We start from the raw sequence: 16,347 nt of genomic DNA on the forward strand, positions 1-16,347 counted from the left end.
GTGCAATATGTGAATATGGACTGTTCATTTCACTTGGCACGACTCTCAAAGCAGACCCACAACCTCAACAGCTACCGGATTGAGTTTGGCCTGGATGGAATTAATCTGGACCGTCCATTTTTATTAATTATACCTCAGGTACCTGGGGGAACAGGGACTCCAATTGCGGGCTGGATGCGAAGAGCGAGGACAAATGCACAGCCTGTTGGTCCGTTAAACAGTACTAATGGACTCTATATGGGCCGTTAAACAGAACATTTTGGGCCGGAATCAAAACATCGCCTTTTTTGTTTATACTATTCCCAAGTCCTAACAAAATTTTATTGTTCCTCTAATAATTTCATTTTCGTAGATTTATTCATGGCAGAGGTGGGATCTTTAGAACCCGAAATTTTTATTTATAGAATAAAACAAAAAACACTCTGAATTTGGAGGAATCCCAGGAATACTCAAGCAGCAGAGTTAAGGCCTGTTCGGACGAATCACTGTTTACGTGGAAAAAAAAAAATTCACGGAAACAGTGTTTTTCAATTCAATTCCCGTGCCCAAGCCCATTCTCATTTGTCGGCCGAACAGGCCCTTAGTTTGCGGCTTCAATTAATAGAGTCAACCTGACATATGTTAAAGTTTCACTTTTTCATATTTTTTGCTTGAAATTCGCATCCTCAAAGTTTGAGAAATCGAAAATGGCAAATTCTAAAATCTGTCACAGAAACCAATTTTTTTTTATTAATAAATATTTTGGTAAAAAAAAAAAATTTGGGGTCGCAAATTAGTTTGCGGACTCCAATATTTTAGTCCGCAAAACCAATCTACAACATGGATAATTCTTGAATTCTGACTAAACAGAAGTGTTTTGGTTTATATTTTTTTATTATGTTATGAATAAAAATTTCGGATTTAGAACAGAAGATTCCTTTCCTTAAAAAAAAACAAAAGAAAAAAACAGAAGATTGCAGTCGATTCCCAATCAAAAAGAACAGTATATTTCTTTCATTTTCCTGTGAACAGAAACTTTCATACACGTCTTATCTTCCAGCCAGTCAAAAACGAGAGGCTGATATTTTCACAACATTCACAGAAACACTACCCCAAAAAAAATACAAAATTTATGAACCGAAATGGAAACTACAGCACGCAGTTCTCTACCTCTACGGCCATGAAGCAGCAACTTCCCGAGCATACCAACAGAGACAATCCAAACCTCGAAATTCTGAAAGCGGCGGCACAGGCCTGGCTAGCACATTCTTCGAATCCAAAATCTTCCACGAAAGAATACGACATGCGGAAAGGCACTTCCACGCGGCGACCCTCTCGGTTCCAGCTTGAGGCGATAAAATGGAGCAAGCAACGAGAGAGAGAGGCGGAGTCGGGATGGGATTTTTCGCACTCGTTGTGGGACCCTTATGAAATAGTAGCCGTGTCGAAAAGGCTGGAGCTGGGGCTACTGTTAGACCATGCCGCTGCACCGGTGTCTTTTGCGAGTCGGGCCGAACCCGGCCGGACTAGCAAGAGAGGTAGAAAGGGGAGCAATGGTTTGAGGAAGTTGCTTCGTAGATCGTTTCCAAGGCGGCTAAATTCGGGTTGATTTTTTTTTACATAATAATCAACCGTTTTGTTAGAGCTAACTATTGGTTTAATTATTGTAAATTATAAATTATTTATAATCTAGAAAAGGAATACGCTTAGTTTCTTTTAATGTTTGAATCTGTATGACCCAGCTATCTGAGGTGCTAGTGTTAGATTCGGACCATTCTTTTAACTTGGCACGAATCCCAAAGCAGCCCCTATAATCACTATAGGTACTGGATTGGAATTAATCTGAATCGTCCATTATTTTGTTGTCTTTTTTTTATTCTTTGACAAAAATTTGAGAATGTATATAGTGGCAAGAGAGAGAGGCGTATCAGAGGTACACATTTTTATCCATTTTTTTATTAATCGAAAATCGAAAATAAAAATATCGTAGATGGGTTAAGCTTCGATGAAATTTTAATATACAAGTAGGACGGGACAAATTCATATACTACAACATTGAAATAACAATCTAACTTTGAGTGTGCGAAAATTCAAAATTCTTCTTATTTGTGGGACGGAAAAAATTGTCCCGTCCCACGGGACGTAATAAATTGTTCCGTCCTACCTATATATCAAATTTCTACTAAATTGTTCTCCATTTGCGGGGCAACTGATAAATAGACTGGATCTGGCCGGAACTACATCTAAATCTTTGACTATGATAGTATGAAAGCAAAATGCCTGGATCGTGCTTTCCGGCCCGGGTCGGTTTTATTTATTTATTTTCGATTAATAAAAAAATCGGCATTTTTACAGGGTAGTTTGTAATTCCCGCGCTGAGTACAAGATATATACGGAATTCTCACTTTGTTATCTATATTATGTATGAATTAAAAATTGTTATATCAAAATGTATAACTCACTTAACAAAGAGTCAGATATAAAGTTGCATTATGTGTTTTTATGAGCAGCTGCTCCGTTATTACACAAGTATTTATAGAGACTAGTTAAGTGCCCGTGCGTTGCAACGGAATTGAAATATTTTTTTGATTACTTTCTTTAGATGTGATTAATTTTTATTTGATTTATTCATCATGTATTAGTTAATAATGAGAGCAAAAGATAATTTTAGAGCTTGATAAAATTAATGTATATGCAATTAGACGCTTAACGTCCATGACGAACGCTCTGCTTGTATCCAGCGCCAATTTTATAGCCAACCGCCTAACATAAAAGAATAGCATCCGGGCAGGCAAAATAAAAAATTACAACAATAGTCCTACTAAATAAAAAAAAATAGAGAAGCCTGCTGTGGTGAAAATAAAAGGCATATACTCTGACTCGAAGTTTGATTATGCTAAACGTGGAAAGAACTGGAGAAAACTAAATTGTGAGAGCATCTACATCCCTGAAACTATTAGAGTTTCTAATCTGACGTGACAGTTTCTAATCCAGTTTCAGGGATGTGGGAGAGTTTCTTATTTAGAAACTATGCAGGAAAATTTCTTATTAAGAAACTGTTTATAAACTCTATGTTGGCCAAATAATTGGCTCAAATTGTTTCTTCTTTTTTAATTTGTTGCTGACGTGGCTTAATAGAAACTCTAAAATGAGTTTCAGAGATGTGAGAGTTAGAAACTTTAAAGACCATAATTTCTAAAAAGTAGTTAACAGTTATTTAGAAATCATTTTGAGTTTTAGGGATGTAGATGCTCTGAGTGTCATCCTAGCAACATAATTATTTTTAATAAATTTAAAGATGTGTCTTATTTCCAATTTCCAAACGGTTATGGGCCACTTGGCCCACTTATGGCCTTTAGAAAGAGAAAAAGGATGAGACCGTGTGGGAAAGGTCCAAAGGATTTGAGTTCCCAAAGGAGAGAAGAAAAAAAGATAAAAAATGTCATCTCTGCATCGGGAAAAATGAAAGCGCGTTTTGCGCACGGCAACAGAGGAAAAAAGAGACAAAAAAGGTAGAAAAATATGTGGCTCTAAGATTATGTATAGCATTGAAACGGGTAAATTTTTATCTGAATTTAGATTTTTATATATTTGACAACATGAAATCGATGCATACAATCAAAATCACTAACTAATGGCTGAGATTGAGATACACTTTTGATGAGTGGATCAGATTGATTCAATGAATGGCTCAGATTCTCTTTGGACAGATAGATGATTGGATCCCAAAAAAATATGTGTAGTATTATAGTGGTCCTGATATGTGGTAGTAGATACAACCTACAAGTTTTTTTTATTTGCATCAAAATCTGTATAATTTGGATGCATTTGATTTATATGAATATTAAAATTGTTTGCGTGAATCTTACTGCGAATCAGAAGGCTTTGGTCTGAATATCGGTTTGAATTTGCACCGATACTTATGAATTCACATCCCCTCAGGTTACCTGACTGAGTACAATTAAATCGGACGGTTCAAGATTGGAATTTTTAACGTAGCACGAATCTCAAATCACAAATAATACTGCTCCCTCCATCATCCCGAGCAGGCACTGGCTGATATTAAATCTGGGCTGTCCATTTCAATTTTTTTGAGTCAGGTACCTGAGAGGATACGGATCCGATACTTATTGGACTGCATCTGATTCCTTTCTTAATCCTTATATTTATTAACTGTTGGGATAATTGGGTCATAGCCTCATAGGTACCCATCAAAACTTTTGTTACTGTAAGTTGTCTTCATGACTTCATGGGCAGAAGCAAAAAATTAATACAGCGATATTGGATGAATGATGAATCACATAATCAGTGATTAATTTTTTTTTTTTTTTGGTTGTAAGCTCTTAGGCAATTGCATTAAAACATCAAAGTAAATTACAAGTTTGTTCCAGCATAGATATATAATTATACAAAGATAGCATCTTATATACTGAACTACTTGTAAAATCTCTTACTGCTAAAAATTAATCAGTGATTAATTTTTACAAGCAAGTCATTAATTTTCTTTTAATGTTTTTGAGACTATAATGGCGTGCATCAATTTGAACCCAATCAATAAAATAAAATTGTCAATTTTATAATTTATATAATAAATTATAAATTCACTGGTGTCTGCCAATTTGAATTGAAAGTATATAAATATTATCATTGGAATTATTTATGTAATGAATTTTGCTCAAATTAAATTATGTGCATATAGTTTTACTGTAACTAATATTTAACTATGGTAAAAATTAGCAACTCAATTCAAATGGAACTATTAAAAAAATCAGTGGTTTAACCGGTTGACCCATCGATTTGACCAGTAAACTGTTGAACTGGAGTTTTATTGGGTCAGTGTCCGGTTAGGTTTTGATAACATTGCATATAACAGATAAATACAAAGAAAACTAATAAAATTGACCAACAAATTAACCGTATAGACAGCAATGGACGATTCGTACCAGTTTGATCACCACCAACGACTAATCAACCGATTAATCGAGCTACACGGCCGTTTTTTATAACACTGCTTGCAATGTAGCAGTTGTCAATTATAAATATTAATAAACGCGCGTAAAAATTAAGAAGAATGTGGGTTGTAATATTTAGATGATATCTAATTATTCTAGTTATTATATGGCTTCAACTATTTAATTAGACGATATCGATTTGTTCTTTGTGATTGATGCAAACAAAGTGCTACAATGATATCCAATTAATAATGTGAATAGAGGGAAACACTTTGTTGTAATTGAATGAATTTCAAGCGGAGTTATGCATTTTAATTTTGGCGTATCCTTTTGGTCTAAAGTAAATATTCACGAACACATATATAGATTATAATTTAGAGTATTTATGTTATTTTTATGATGATACAACTTGAAGTGAAGCCGCAATTGATTAAAATAACAATAAACACGCTCAGTTTACTGTAAATGCATTTCAGCAAATTTCACGGTGTAATATTATTTGTATTGTTATTATTTACTACAAACTTTAAGGAGCATTAAGTATAATGTTTAGACGATATTTTTTTTATTTTTAACCCTAATAATATCTAATATCTCCCTAAAATCTTGTAATCATTTATTCTATCCCTTTTATTTATTCAATATATTATATATAGTATTTTAAATATTGTCCTCAAGTATAAACACTGATAGAACTATATAAACCTTGTAATTAATTTCGGATATTAGTCTATTATATAATAAATATATTACGAAGGGCTAATATTCATATTCATTCACATCAATTGTCATGTATATGGATCTTGAAGCGAATCGAATAGTTGTAGAACTTATTAAACTCAAAAGTAGATCCCATAGGATCGGATCTATTTTTTTAGCTTAGAACAAATTTTAAAGCAAACCCTCTACAGTTACAACAGATTCGGATTGAATTTGATTTGGATGAAATTAATCTGGATCGTTCGTTTTTCTAAATTAATTTGTGCCAACCAGGACTTGAGAGAGAATTTCAGCAGATTAGGTATCATAATTAATTTGTGTGCCGTATTTATATTTACGGTTTGAAATGCTAAATAATTTATTATTTTAGTCAGTAAAAATGCTGAATTATTTAACTTTCTTTTTTTTCAAGGAAGGAAGACCAAAAAAATTCAGTTTTTGTTTATAAATGATATTCAGAAGATCCAGCTTGAATTCTTTTTTCAATTCTATAAATAAAGATTGGCTTGAATTCTCTCTCATCTCCCGCGCGAACTCAGTTGGAACCCTAGAAAAATGGCAGATCCAACCATCTCTGATGACTTCGTCAGTGCTCTTTTCTTTGCACTTCCCCCTCCCTTCGCCTCCGCTTCCTCCAGTGCGGCTCCTCCGTTCGTCGTGCCATCCTCCGCCGTGGCCTCTCTTCCAACCTCTCCAGGCCCCAGTTTTCCCCTCGCACACTCCGCCTCATCGAATTACTCCAACTTCACAACGCTCGCCCCAACACTGTAGCCTCTAACGCCTACCTCTCAATATGAGGATACCAAAGCAAAGTCTCATGGATGGTCAACCAACAGGTTTCCATTATGAGGTACTTCTACTGGAATACCTCTCTGAGAGGTTGACGATCTATGAGACTTTGCTTTGCTATTCCAGTAGAAGTACCCACCCCGCCAGTAGCAACAGTCTTCATGCGGTCAGACACCAAACCAGATGCATCAGGGAATTTCAAAATGCCACCAATGCTTTGGTATTCCAGTAGAGGTTAACATGATGGAGGCAGAGGCGGAGCCAGCATATTACAGGGGTAGGTAACTACCTACTCTTGGATTTGAAAATTTTAATAGGACCCCGTATAAATTGTTGCTTCTATTCTGTCTACCCCTGTACTCTTGACAGTGCAATTTCCAGCTCATTCTTTTTCAGTTATTTATTTTTTAGACTGATTTTTCTCTTTTCACACCATGTCCTTTTTTCTGTCAGACCTGGCTCTTTTTTTCTTTCAATGTTTAGTTTTGAGCTTTTGAAGAAAAAGGTCCCTTGGGTCCATCTAGACTTGGTGTTTATAATTATAAATCATTAATAGATTTCTTAAAGGTTCTTCGTAAACCAAGCTCAAGCAGAAAGATGTAAAAGAGTGTGGAGGGCACTATCAGGTTTAATGAAACCAATTTTCTCTTCTTTCCTGACTTCTCTTTCTGTCTCTAGTCTGCCTCTCCGTTCATCCTTTCTTTTATGTATAAATAGTCACCTCCATTTATCTTGCTTTTGCATTTTCTAATTGTTTTTTGAATTGTTTTTCTTTATTTTCTTCTTTCTTTTCATTTTTTTATTCCCTCGTTTTCCTTCTATATACTGTTTATAGGGATTAAAAGTATTTTATTTATCAATTTTTTTCCAAAAAAAATATTACAAAACAAGCGTCTCCCAAAAAAAAAATCGATTTTTCGATCTGATCTGACCGATTCCGAATAATTCACCCAATTCTAATTTCACGGTCAAGTGACTGATTTCGATTTCAATATTTTCTTCTATGGTACCAAGTCCATAAAGATTTTTGCCTACCTTTGACAAAAATCCTGACTACGCCACTGGATGGAGGTACTCAGGTACATAAACAAAGTGTGAGTAGGAAATCTTAAGCAATTAGACACCCTTGCATTTTATTATGATTGCTCATTCTTTAAGATAACCAGCATTTACCATCTGATTCAGGGGCAAATTTATCACAACAAAAAAATGTATTTCTGAAATTTAATCAACTGGACAACATTTTCAAGTTGTTAGTTTTAGGTTATATTACATGTATTGATGTGCATCAAGCATTAATAACCCTTTCTGAGTTGGCTGGCTGCATTTGGAAACAAAATTGGTTGTCCCACCCAGCTCAGAACCTGACTGGTGTCATACCAACCAAAAAAAAAAAAACAGAAGCCATAGCCGCACCACACATTAAAATCTAGCTTTATGGTAACAAGTTCCTTCACACGGCAGTTAATAATACGATCTATAGTTTTTTTAAAGTCTGTTTGCATGTTCATGCATGCGTCACTGTGTCTATGGTATCTGTACTGGAGCGAGACCGCCGAGTTAACTCTTCCTTGTTCGATTTTACTCTGTTGATTTCATCTTCGAATTAACTTGATGGGCGATCAGTCAGGATTGGCGAGCTTATTCTGAGATTATGAATATCTGGGTGACACTAGCACTAAATTCGGGTTTCAAATGCTTTATGTTATCCGCGAATTAAACGATTAGGCGGATGGTTTGGTAAAGGTAGCACGAGTAACTAGTCTCATATGTGACGGAAATAAATATCCCTTGATTGTACCAGTGCAGTACACTCCAATGCCATAAATTTTCTAGTACGGGTATGGAAATTTTTGTGTTCCTTGTTGATACTGGTAGAAGGTATCGAATCTGTATAACAATAACAATCTGACATGGAATTAGTTGAATTTAATAATTTCTTCTGCATGCCTACAGAAAATGCAATTCATGTAATAAGGGAAGTAAGCAGGGCGGATCGTAATCTAGGGAGAATCCAAGCAAATCCAATTGTTGGATCCAATGAACAAACTGTTTGTTTAGCTGTTGTTGCTATACATGCCACTGACAAAATTTTTGCCAATGCATCATCACTTTCTTTAAAGTGGGAGCCGATGAACTGTAATGGTCTGGCTTATTTGGATGCTGTAAAAGAGTCTTGAAATATACACTTGGGAACAATTTTTCATTCTTCAGAATTCAACTGGACTGGTATGCTACTAATGTTTTGGTCAGCATAACCTGTTTTGCTTGATGATCATAGCACACTTTGTTTACTTGGGTATTATAGGGGTAGTAAAATCTGTCGATTCGGTGCATGTAACCGAACTGATGAAAACCAAAATTCAACCGAACCTTAACTGAACCAAACAAACTGGAATTCAATTTGGATTATTTGGTTCTTACAACTTTAATGATCACAACTTGATCATGAGGCATTTAGTTACCATCTAAAACACCTGAAAGCAAAAAAGCCACCATATCCCTCCCTCCACTTCAATTGCGGTCAAAGTCATCACACTGAAAAAGAAAGAAATTAATAGGTGAGAGGAGGAGAACATAAAATTAAAATAGAGCCTCACCTAATATGTTAGGACATGTTACTGGTCTTAACTGGTGGTTTCCTGAAAAAATGTTATTTGAATCTTTTTTTGTTGTTGTTCTCTTTAATTAACTTGCTTGAGTAAAACTTCCAATTGATTTGGATCAATCTGATTTTGGAGTTCATATTATTATTTGTGCATGCAGTGCATTATCCGTGCTTCTGTGCTTGGCTTTTCTAAATTAACTATTCCTAATCTGGAAGCAAAAGTGAATTCTCTTCTTCTAGGCATCGGAAAGGATGACTTATCTGATACACTTGAGCTACAGGTGTACAAACCATCTGAAAATTCCTATTTTATTGGAGTATCTGAAAAGATGTTACTTACCATAATTTATTTTTTTTGCTCTGTAACAGATAATGTCATCACTGAGAGTAACACCAGAGTCAATAGTGCTAGTCTATCATCCAGAAGCAAAGGTATGTAGATTCTCTTGTTTTGCATCTTTCAAAATATTATGGAATCAGGGATCAATTCGCTGCCTTGAACCTTGCACTATGATTATTTTTCCTGTTTCGTGGACGGCTCGTTCAAAAATCCGGATAAGGACGGTGCAGTGAGCCTTAGGATGCAACAGTGTATTTTTCACTCAGATTTACAAGTATTGATAAACACATTCAGCACAGGGAGAACACTACAACATTTACAGGCGACAGATTGGAGAGTTTACTCGCAACTGATGCAAATTGCAATGATACTGGTAAACCAACCAGAGTATAGCTGTGTTTAAATTTCAAGAGAGGAAAATAAAAGAGCACACCAACTTGCAAATTTGGCTAAGTTGCTAATACAGGAGATATGTGAGATTGAATTGTGTAAAAGCAAATATTTCTAATGAGATGTAATGATGTAAACTTAATTTTCAATTTTAATGTCTACGGATTTCCAATAAAAAAAATAAAAAAATCAAGCATTTGACCGAAAGAAGTTTGCAGTGCTGTCTGACAATGAAAATATAACCAATCAGACCAGTTGTATTTGATTTAGAGTAAAATAAAAATTATAATTAAAAAAAATCAATCATTACCTTATCACTCAATTAAAAAAATATTTATTTCAATGATTCATTCCCGGAAATACTAAAAGTCATAGCCATGTATATACCAAACATGATAACGATACATTCCTTGAAATGCTAAAATGATAGTCATACGCGAACCAAACATAATAATAACCAAAAGTTTAAATAGTGTTTATCGCATCATAGCGGAATGGTTAAAAAACAACACTTTGCCTATATAGCACCATTATAGTTTTTATGGTCTGAAAATACTATAGTGGCGCTATAGCCCGCTACTTAGAACCTTGATAATAACACATTCCTTGAAATATGAGTGAGTCTATGGTACTATGCATATTACGATTTGTTACCGTGCTACGGCTCTATATTCGAGTTTTCAAATCCTAACGGTCGATCCGAACCGTTCATCTTGTTCTCCATATTAATATATGTTTGGAGACCAAATTTTACATTTTTTTAAATTTGTTTACTATTTTTTTAGATTTATTGAAAATCACTGTTTTTGGATGGTCCAGAATTTTCAGATCAAGTGATTTTCTAAATATCTAAAAAAATAGTAAAAAAATTTCAAAAAATGTAAAATTTGGTCTCCAAATACATATTAATATGGAGAACAAGATGAACGGTTCGGATCGACCGTTAGAATTTGAAAACTCGAATATAGAGCCGTAGCACGGTAACAACCCGTGATATGCATATTACCATAGACTCACTCTTGAAATATTATTCCTTGATATCACTTTCCTAGAAATCCTCTATTCCTTGGCATAATCTATAGCGTGAACCAAATGCGCCTTAGTGTTTATTAATGAACAGATTGATCTCAAAGACAAGTTGTGAAACATGAGCAGAAGCTAGATTGGATCTCTCTTTTTTTTTTTCCTTCCTTTTTACATGTGTATAGTTTGACGGTTGCAAGGCTGCGTTTGCTGTTAATCTCTAAATACCTGTTGAAACTGGGCCTCTGAAGGCCTGAACTATACTTAGAAGTCCAAAAGGTAACAATTCTGACATCCAATAATATATTCATGTGTGCATGGCTTGTTTCTTTAAAGTCATTTTTCAGCCCATGGGCTTATCTATAAGAAATGTATAGGAAAAGCATAAAACAAAAGAAAAAGAAAAGTAAAATGCAATTTAATATCGTGTATTGTACAATGCCTTTCTCAAAGCAAAAATAAGAGATCTACTTAAATGCGTCAGGCATTGGTTGGGTATGCACCTTGGTATCTAGACTCTTTGATTCCCTCAAGACCATTCAATGGTTTAACACACAAAATCCCTTTCATCTAATTAATAGGAGGAGGGAGAAAGAAACACATTATCTGCTGGCTTGTCAGTTGCCACTGAAAATATGAGAGAGAGAGATAGCAGGCCATGGAAATATCCTCATGGCTTTATTGTCAGGCTTCTGTAAAGGTAAAAAAAGGACCGACAGAGGACAGGCTTTTGTCTTAAATAAACGGATTGCAAAGAAAAACAAACCAACCAGGCAAATGTCCCGGGATGTGGATTCTCCGTACTCGTGTTTTGGTTTCTTCACTGTTTTTTTTTTTCTTCTGATAATTCCTCAGACTCAGACCAATTCAGATCCAGTGAAGTTACTCAATTTTTGAGTTTTAAATCGGGACTGTCAGACTTGAATCCGTGACCATCCACTCCGAAGTGAAGCACACATATTCCGAGCGATGAATTCGAATCTCGAGATGATTTCAAACGACAGATTTAAATCAAACGGTCCCGATACAAAACTCAAAAATTAAGTTACTTTAGGAGATCCAGACCAGAAGTCACAATTTCTGTTGCTACTTTCACATTTTTTTAATGAGATATTTTCACATGCATGTTGGTTACGTGTTTTGGCTCGTGTGTCTCATGTCGTGACTATTTTTTGAAAATTCGGCATGACAGCACGTCACGCAAAAGATCTAATTACGGTACGACATGTGCTCAAATGAGTCATGTGTAATTAATATTGTTAGAATTTGAGCAAATGGTGAGATTTGAATAAACTAATCTAAATCATGATCAAATGATCGTGCGAGTCACATTTGATCACAGCATGACTATTCGTATGTCGTGATCACTCTTTAGTACGTAAAAAATTAACGTGATAGACACTTTTTTCTTTCCAATTAGTACGTTTTTTCCACACTAATTGTGCCCAAGTTAAGTGACCTTTCTCATTTCCGTAGTTATTTAGCTTATGAAAGAACTGGCAGGAAATTAAAAAAAAAATCAAATAGTATTCTGAATAGTTAAGTTGGTTCGTTAGGTTTATGAAATAATATTTGATTCAATGGACATTCTTTTGAACCAAGTCTGTTTAGTGCTTAATATAATTTTGAAAATTTTAACTGCCCCATAATCGTGACAACGGAAATAATTCAACAACCAAGATCAGATCGTTCTTCAAATACATAACAATTAACTTTCTTTTATCTTGCAAATATACTAAAGCAATATCAATAACATAGAAATCATGGTCATAAAAAGTAGGCTGAATTTAATGTATATTTTTTTTTGAAAAAAAAAAAAATTTCTTTCTAATTAAATATCACAATGTCATATGCACCCTTCTAAATCACAAGTACTTTCACTTTTACCTTTTTTTTTTTTTCTGAACTCATTTCAAACTTTCAAATGGCGTGTTGTTCTGATGTATAAAATATAAATGTATTGCAAATATTTATCTTAAATCCTCTTCAATTAACTATCTTTTTACTCTCTCGAGTTGCACGTAGAATAACATAGACAACAAATATGGACCAATATTAAAAGAAAATATCTAACTTACTAGAACCCAAACTCGACCCGACTTGGTAGATTCAAAAATCATATGACTAGATCACTAGATTTCAACTACCTAACCCTAGTGACAGCCAGATTAAATTTTAGTCAGATATCTGGTATAAGAACTGCTCTAGTTATTGTCTATCCTCATATCTTTAAAATATGCTTAAATAAGGAAATTAGTTTATAAGAGATTATAATGTCTCAAATTTCAAGAATGAAGTTTAGTAGAATCCTATCTGGTAGATCATTCATGAGTGACATGAGTTGCTGAATACAATAGGAACAATCAGTGTTGTAAACAACGGTATGCGGTTATCGGACGGACAGTGTATTGTCAAGCGATTAATTGATAATAATCGGAAATAATCTTTGAAATTTTTAAATTTGATTCTATTTTAAAAAAAAAAATCGTAATAATGAATACGACTTTCATCCTCAGAAAAAAAAAAACAAAAAATTAACATTGTCCAGTCTCAAAAATATATATATACATCAAATGAAACGGCGGGTTAAGTGGGAATGGGATTACTCGGCTTCGCATCGTTTTTTATGATTGTTTTATTATGGATCAAAAGTGGTTCGGGTCGGATCACAATTCGAATTGTTCGATTTCGAATCACACAGAGGTAGGTAGGTTACAATCTAGTCATATGATTTTTTGAATCTACCGAGTCGGGTCGAGTTTGGATTCTAAGTCAAGTTAGATACGATCGATTTTTTAAGATTGGTCCATATTTGTTATCTATGTACTATTCTACGTGCAACTCGAGAGAGTAAAATGATAGTTAATTGAAGAGGATTTAAGATAAATATTTGCAATACATTTGTACATCAGAAATTTATTTATTTTAATTTTAAAATATACATTAAATTCAGCCTACATTTTATAACCATGATTTCTATGTTATTGATATTGCTTTAGTATATTTGCAAGATAAAAGAGAGTCAATTGTTATGTATTTGAAGAACGATCTGATCTTGGTTGTTGAATTATTTCCTTTGTCGCGATGGGGCAGTTAAAATTTTCAAAATTATATTAAACACTAAACAGACTTGGTTCGAAGGAATGCTAAAACACAAGGTAACTAGACACAAGGTAACTAGCTTTTTTGATATAGCAGCAAGTCAATACATTTTTCCACAGAATTACCAACTTTCATAAATCTTAAAACAAACTAATATATATATATCATAAAGTTGATATGATGACAAGCAGCTATATATTAAAACAAAAAATCTAGCTAGGGGAGATAATCATATATAGGTGGAATCATGCGCCGCAATTTTAATCATATATATGGATACAATAATTTGAACAATGGTGATATCAAAATCAAGCATTGTGCAAGTTAGAAGAAATGAACTCAAAGAAGCCAGGATATTGCATGATATCTTCCAGTAATCCCTGTGGGACCATCGGGAAATCGGTACCAGCATCATCGCAGAAACGATCAGACGAGTAGAAACCTTGCACCTGTTGCTTGATCACCATTTCCTGATCAACTGTATACTCTCCTGCACCGTTACAAATGTCGACACCCTTGTTGCACTGGTTATGCATCGGGTAGAAGCCTTTTATGATATCTTGTAGCAACCCCTCCTCGGCAGGTTCACTGTGAAAGAGATCCATGTTGTTTGTTCCAGTGATTTCAGTGCTTGGCTCAGAAAGCTGAGCTGTAACTGCAATTGAAGGGGGCTGTACCTGCTGTTGCTGCACTTGCTGTGGCTGTGTTCGTGGGAAGTGGAGAGAAGGTTCAGTAGGTGTGCAACTCGCGTAGGCACACTCATGCGTACCACCACCTGGAATAGGAATAGCAGTAGGAATATTACTTGCTCCTCCTCCATGGTTTAACCATGGAATAGCAGCGTAAGAAGCACAGTTACCAGCATTGCACGTTTGCGAAGAGGGATTCAAAAGGCCACGCAAGATTAGTGGGTTCAATGGAGGTTGTGCGGTTGGCATAGTTGGCCATGTCCAATCACCTGCTGCCACGTGACCATGCTGCATGGCTGAAGGAAACGGGAAGTTGGTGCGTGCTTTATGGCCTCTCATGGCACGAGCAGCTATGTCATATGCACACGCTGCTTGTTCGGCTGTGTCGAAGGTGCCGAGCCACCGCCTTTCTTTAGATTGCGGGTCTCTGATCTCAGCTGCATAACGACCCCATGGCCGGCGTCTAACCCCACGGTAGCGTGTGGTACCGTCTTTGTTTGCGGTACCAGGTGGTGTAGCCATGGCCCTCTTGCCACTGCTGTTAGTACCCATGTTGCTTTGTGATCTCTTCTCCATGTATATATATGGAGATGATGTATTGTTATAATTCTTTTCTTTTCTTTTCTGGAAGGATGGAGAAGCAGAGAAGTTTGAAGAGTGCAAGTGGCTTACAAGTTATATATATAGAAAGAAGAGGAGAGGTTGGGTGCTTTTTTAATTAAAGCTTTAAATTGTGTGTAAATGAGGAGCTTTGATGGATACACTCATGCGTCAAATATGGGAAATGGAAGAGGAGGAGGTTTTTGTTTCTCCAAGAAAAATGTTTCGGTTTTGTATATTTAACTATTTGTGATCAGTAGATATAAATATATAATATATTAATGCAACATGCGCGTAAGTCATATGTGATGTGCTCCAAGTTAAAAAGGCACCTAGCAATGCAAATTGATAGTAGACTGCACCTCTATACAAAACCATTATTATAATGATATGCATCCATTAATGAAAAGTCAGTTTTTGTTACACTTGTGTCTCTTGTTTAATTAAGACTATTAATTAATTTTCCCCTTTTTTATGTAAAACCAAAAGGAATTTTTCGTTTTTGCCAATAATAAGTCATTGAGTTATATTGGGTAGTTGGTGAGGGATTACTAATTAATTAGTGGCCGGTTCATTTGTGAAATGGAATCATTACGCATTAATTAGCTAGAGATCAGGTGATCATTTCTACCGTTTTGTTTTTCATCCAGAGTTCAGTTTATTTTTTTTAATGCACCTAAATTAATTAACGGCGCCATGATAAAATGAGAGACCTGTGAGTCTTAATTTAACGGCACCATGTTTTACATATTCAATTTAACAGTTATTCTATATATTTAATTTTTATTATATTTTTTACCGCTTGACTTTGTAGTAAATAAATTTGAAACTTTCAAATTTTTGTATTTTCATGCATCACTTATGAAGTGAATGGATTTAAACAGTTAATTTGGATACGGCGTTTGAAGTTGATCTGATATATTTTTGGAGTTGTGCTCACCAAACTCTCTCGGTGAGCACATCACACGCTAGTTTTCCTCATTTAAAAATATAAAAATTGACAATTGTCTCATTATTACGTCTATGACTTACTAATTAATATTTTTTATAACAATGTTTGTCTTTTGACAAGTGTTTGATCTGTCAATGTTTGAAAACAACTGCAACTAATTTCATGAGTACTAATGTCAGATTCATTAAAAAGCTTCTTGATAT

At 34.9% G+C, this 16,347-nt stretch overlaps 2 protein-coding genes across 2 annotated transcripts; one reads left to right on the forward strand and one right to left on the reverse strand.

The window, feature by feature from the left end:
* Positions 1–1,159: 1,159 nt before the first annotated feature.
* On the forward strand, positions 1,160–1,588 carry LOC144566659 (uncharacterized). The gene has a single exon (XM_078316692.1). It carries the CDS (start codon positions 1,160–1,162, stop codon positions 1,586–1,588), a length of 429 nt encoding a protein of 142 aa, XP_078172818.1.
* Positions 1,589–14,211: 12,623 nt separating this feature from the next.
* Positions 14,212–15,168, reverse strand: LOC144566661 (ethylene-responsive transcription factor ESR2-like). The gene has a single exon (XM_078316693.1). The coding sequence runs from the start codon at positions 15,166–15,168 to the stop codon at positions 14,212–14,214; it is 957 nt and encodes a 318-aa protein (XP_078172819.1).
* Between the last annotated feature and the right edge of the window lie 1,179 nt (positions 15,169–16,347).

Source organism: Carex rostrata, chromosome 15 (assembly GCF_964058835.1).
Source record: "Carex rostrata chromosome 15, lpCarRost1.2, whole genome shotgun sequence".
NCBI classification, from domain to species: domain Eukaryota; kingdom Viridiplantae; phylum Streptophyta; class Magnoliopsida; order Poales; family Cyperaceae; genus Carex; species Carex rostrata.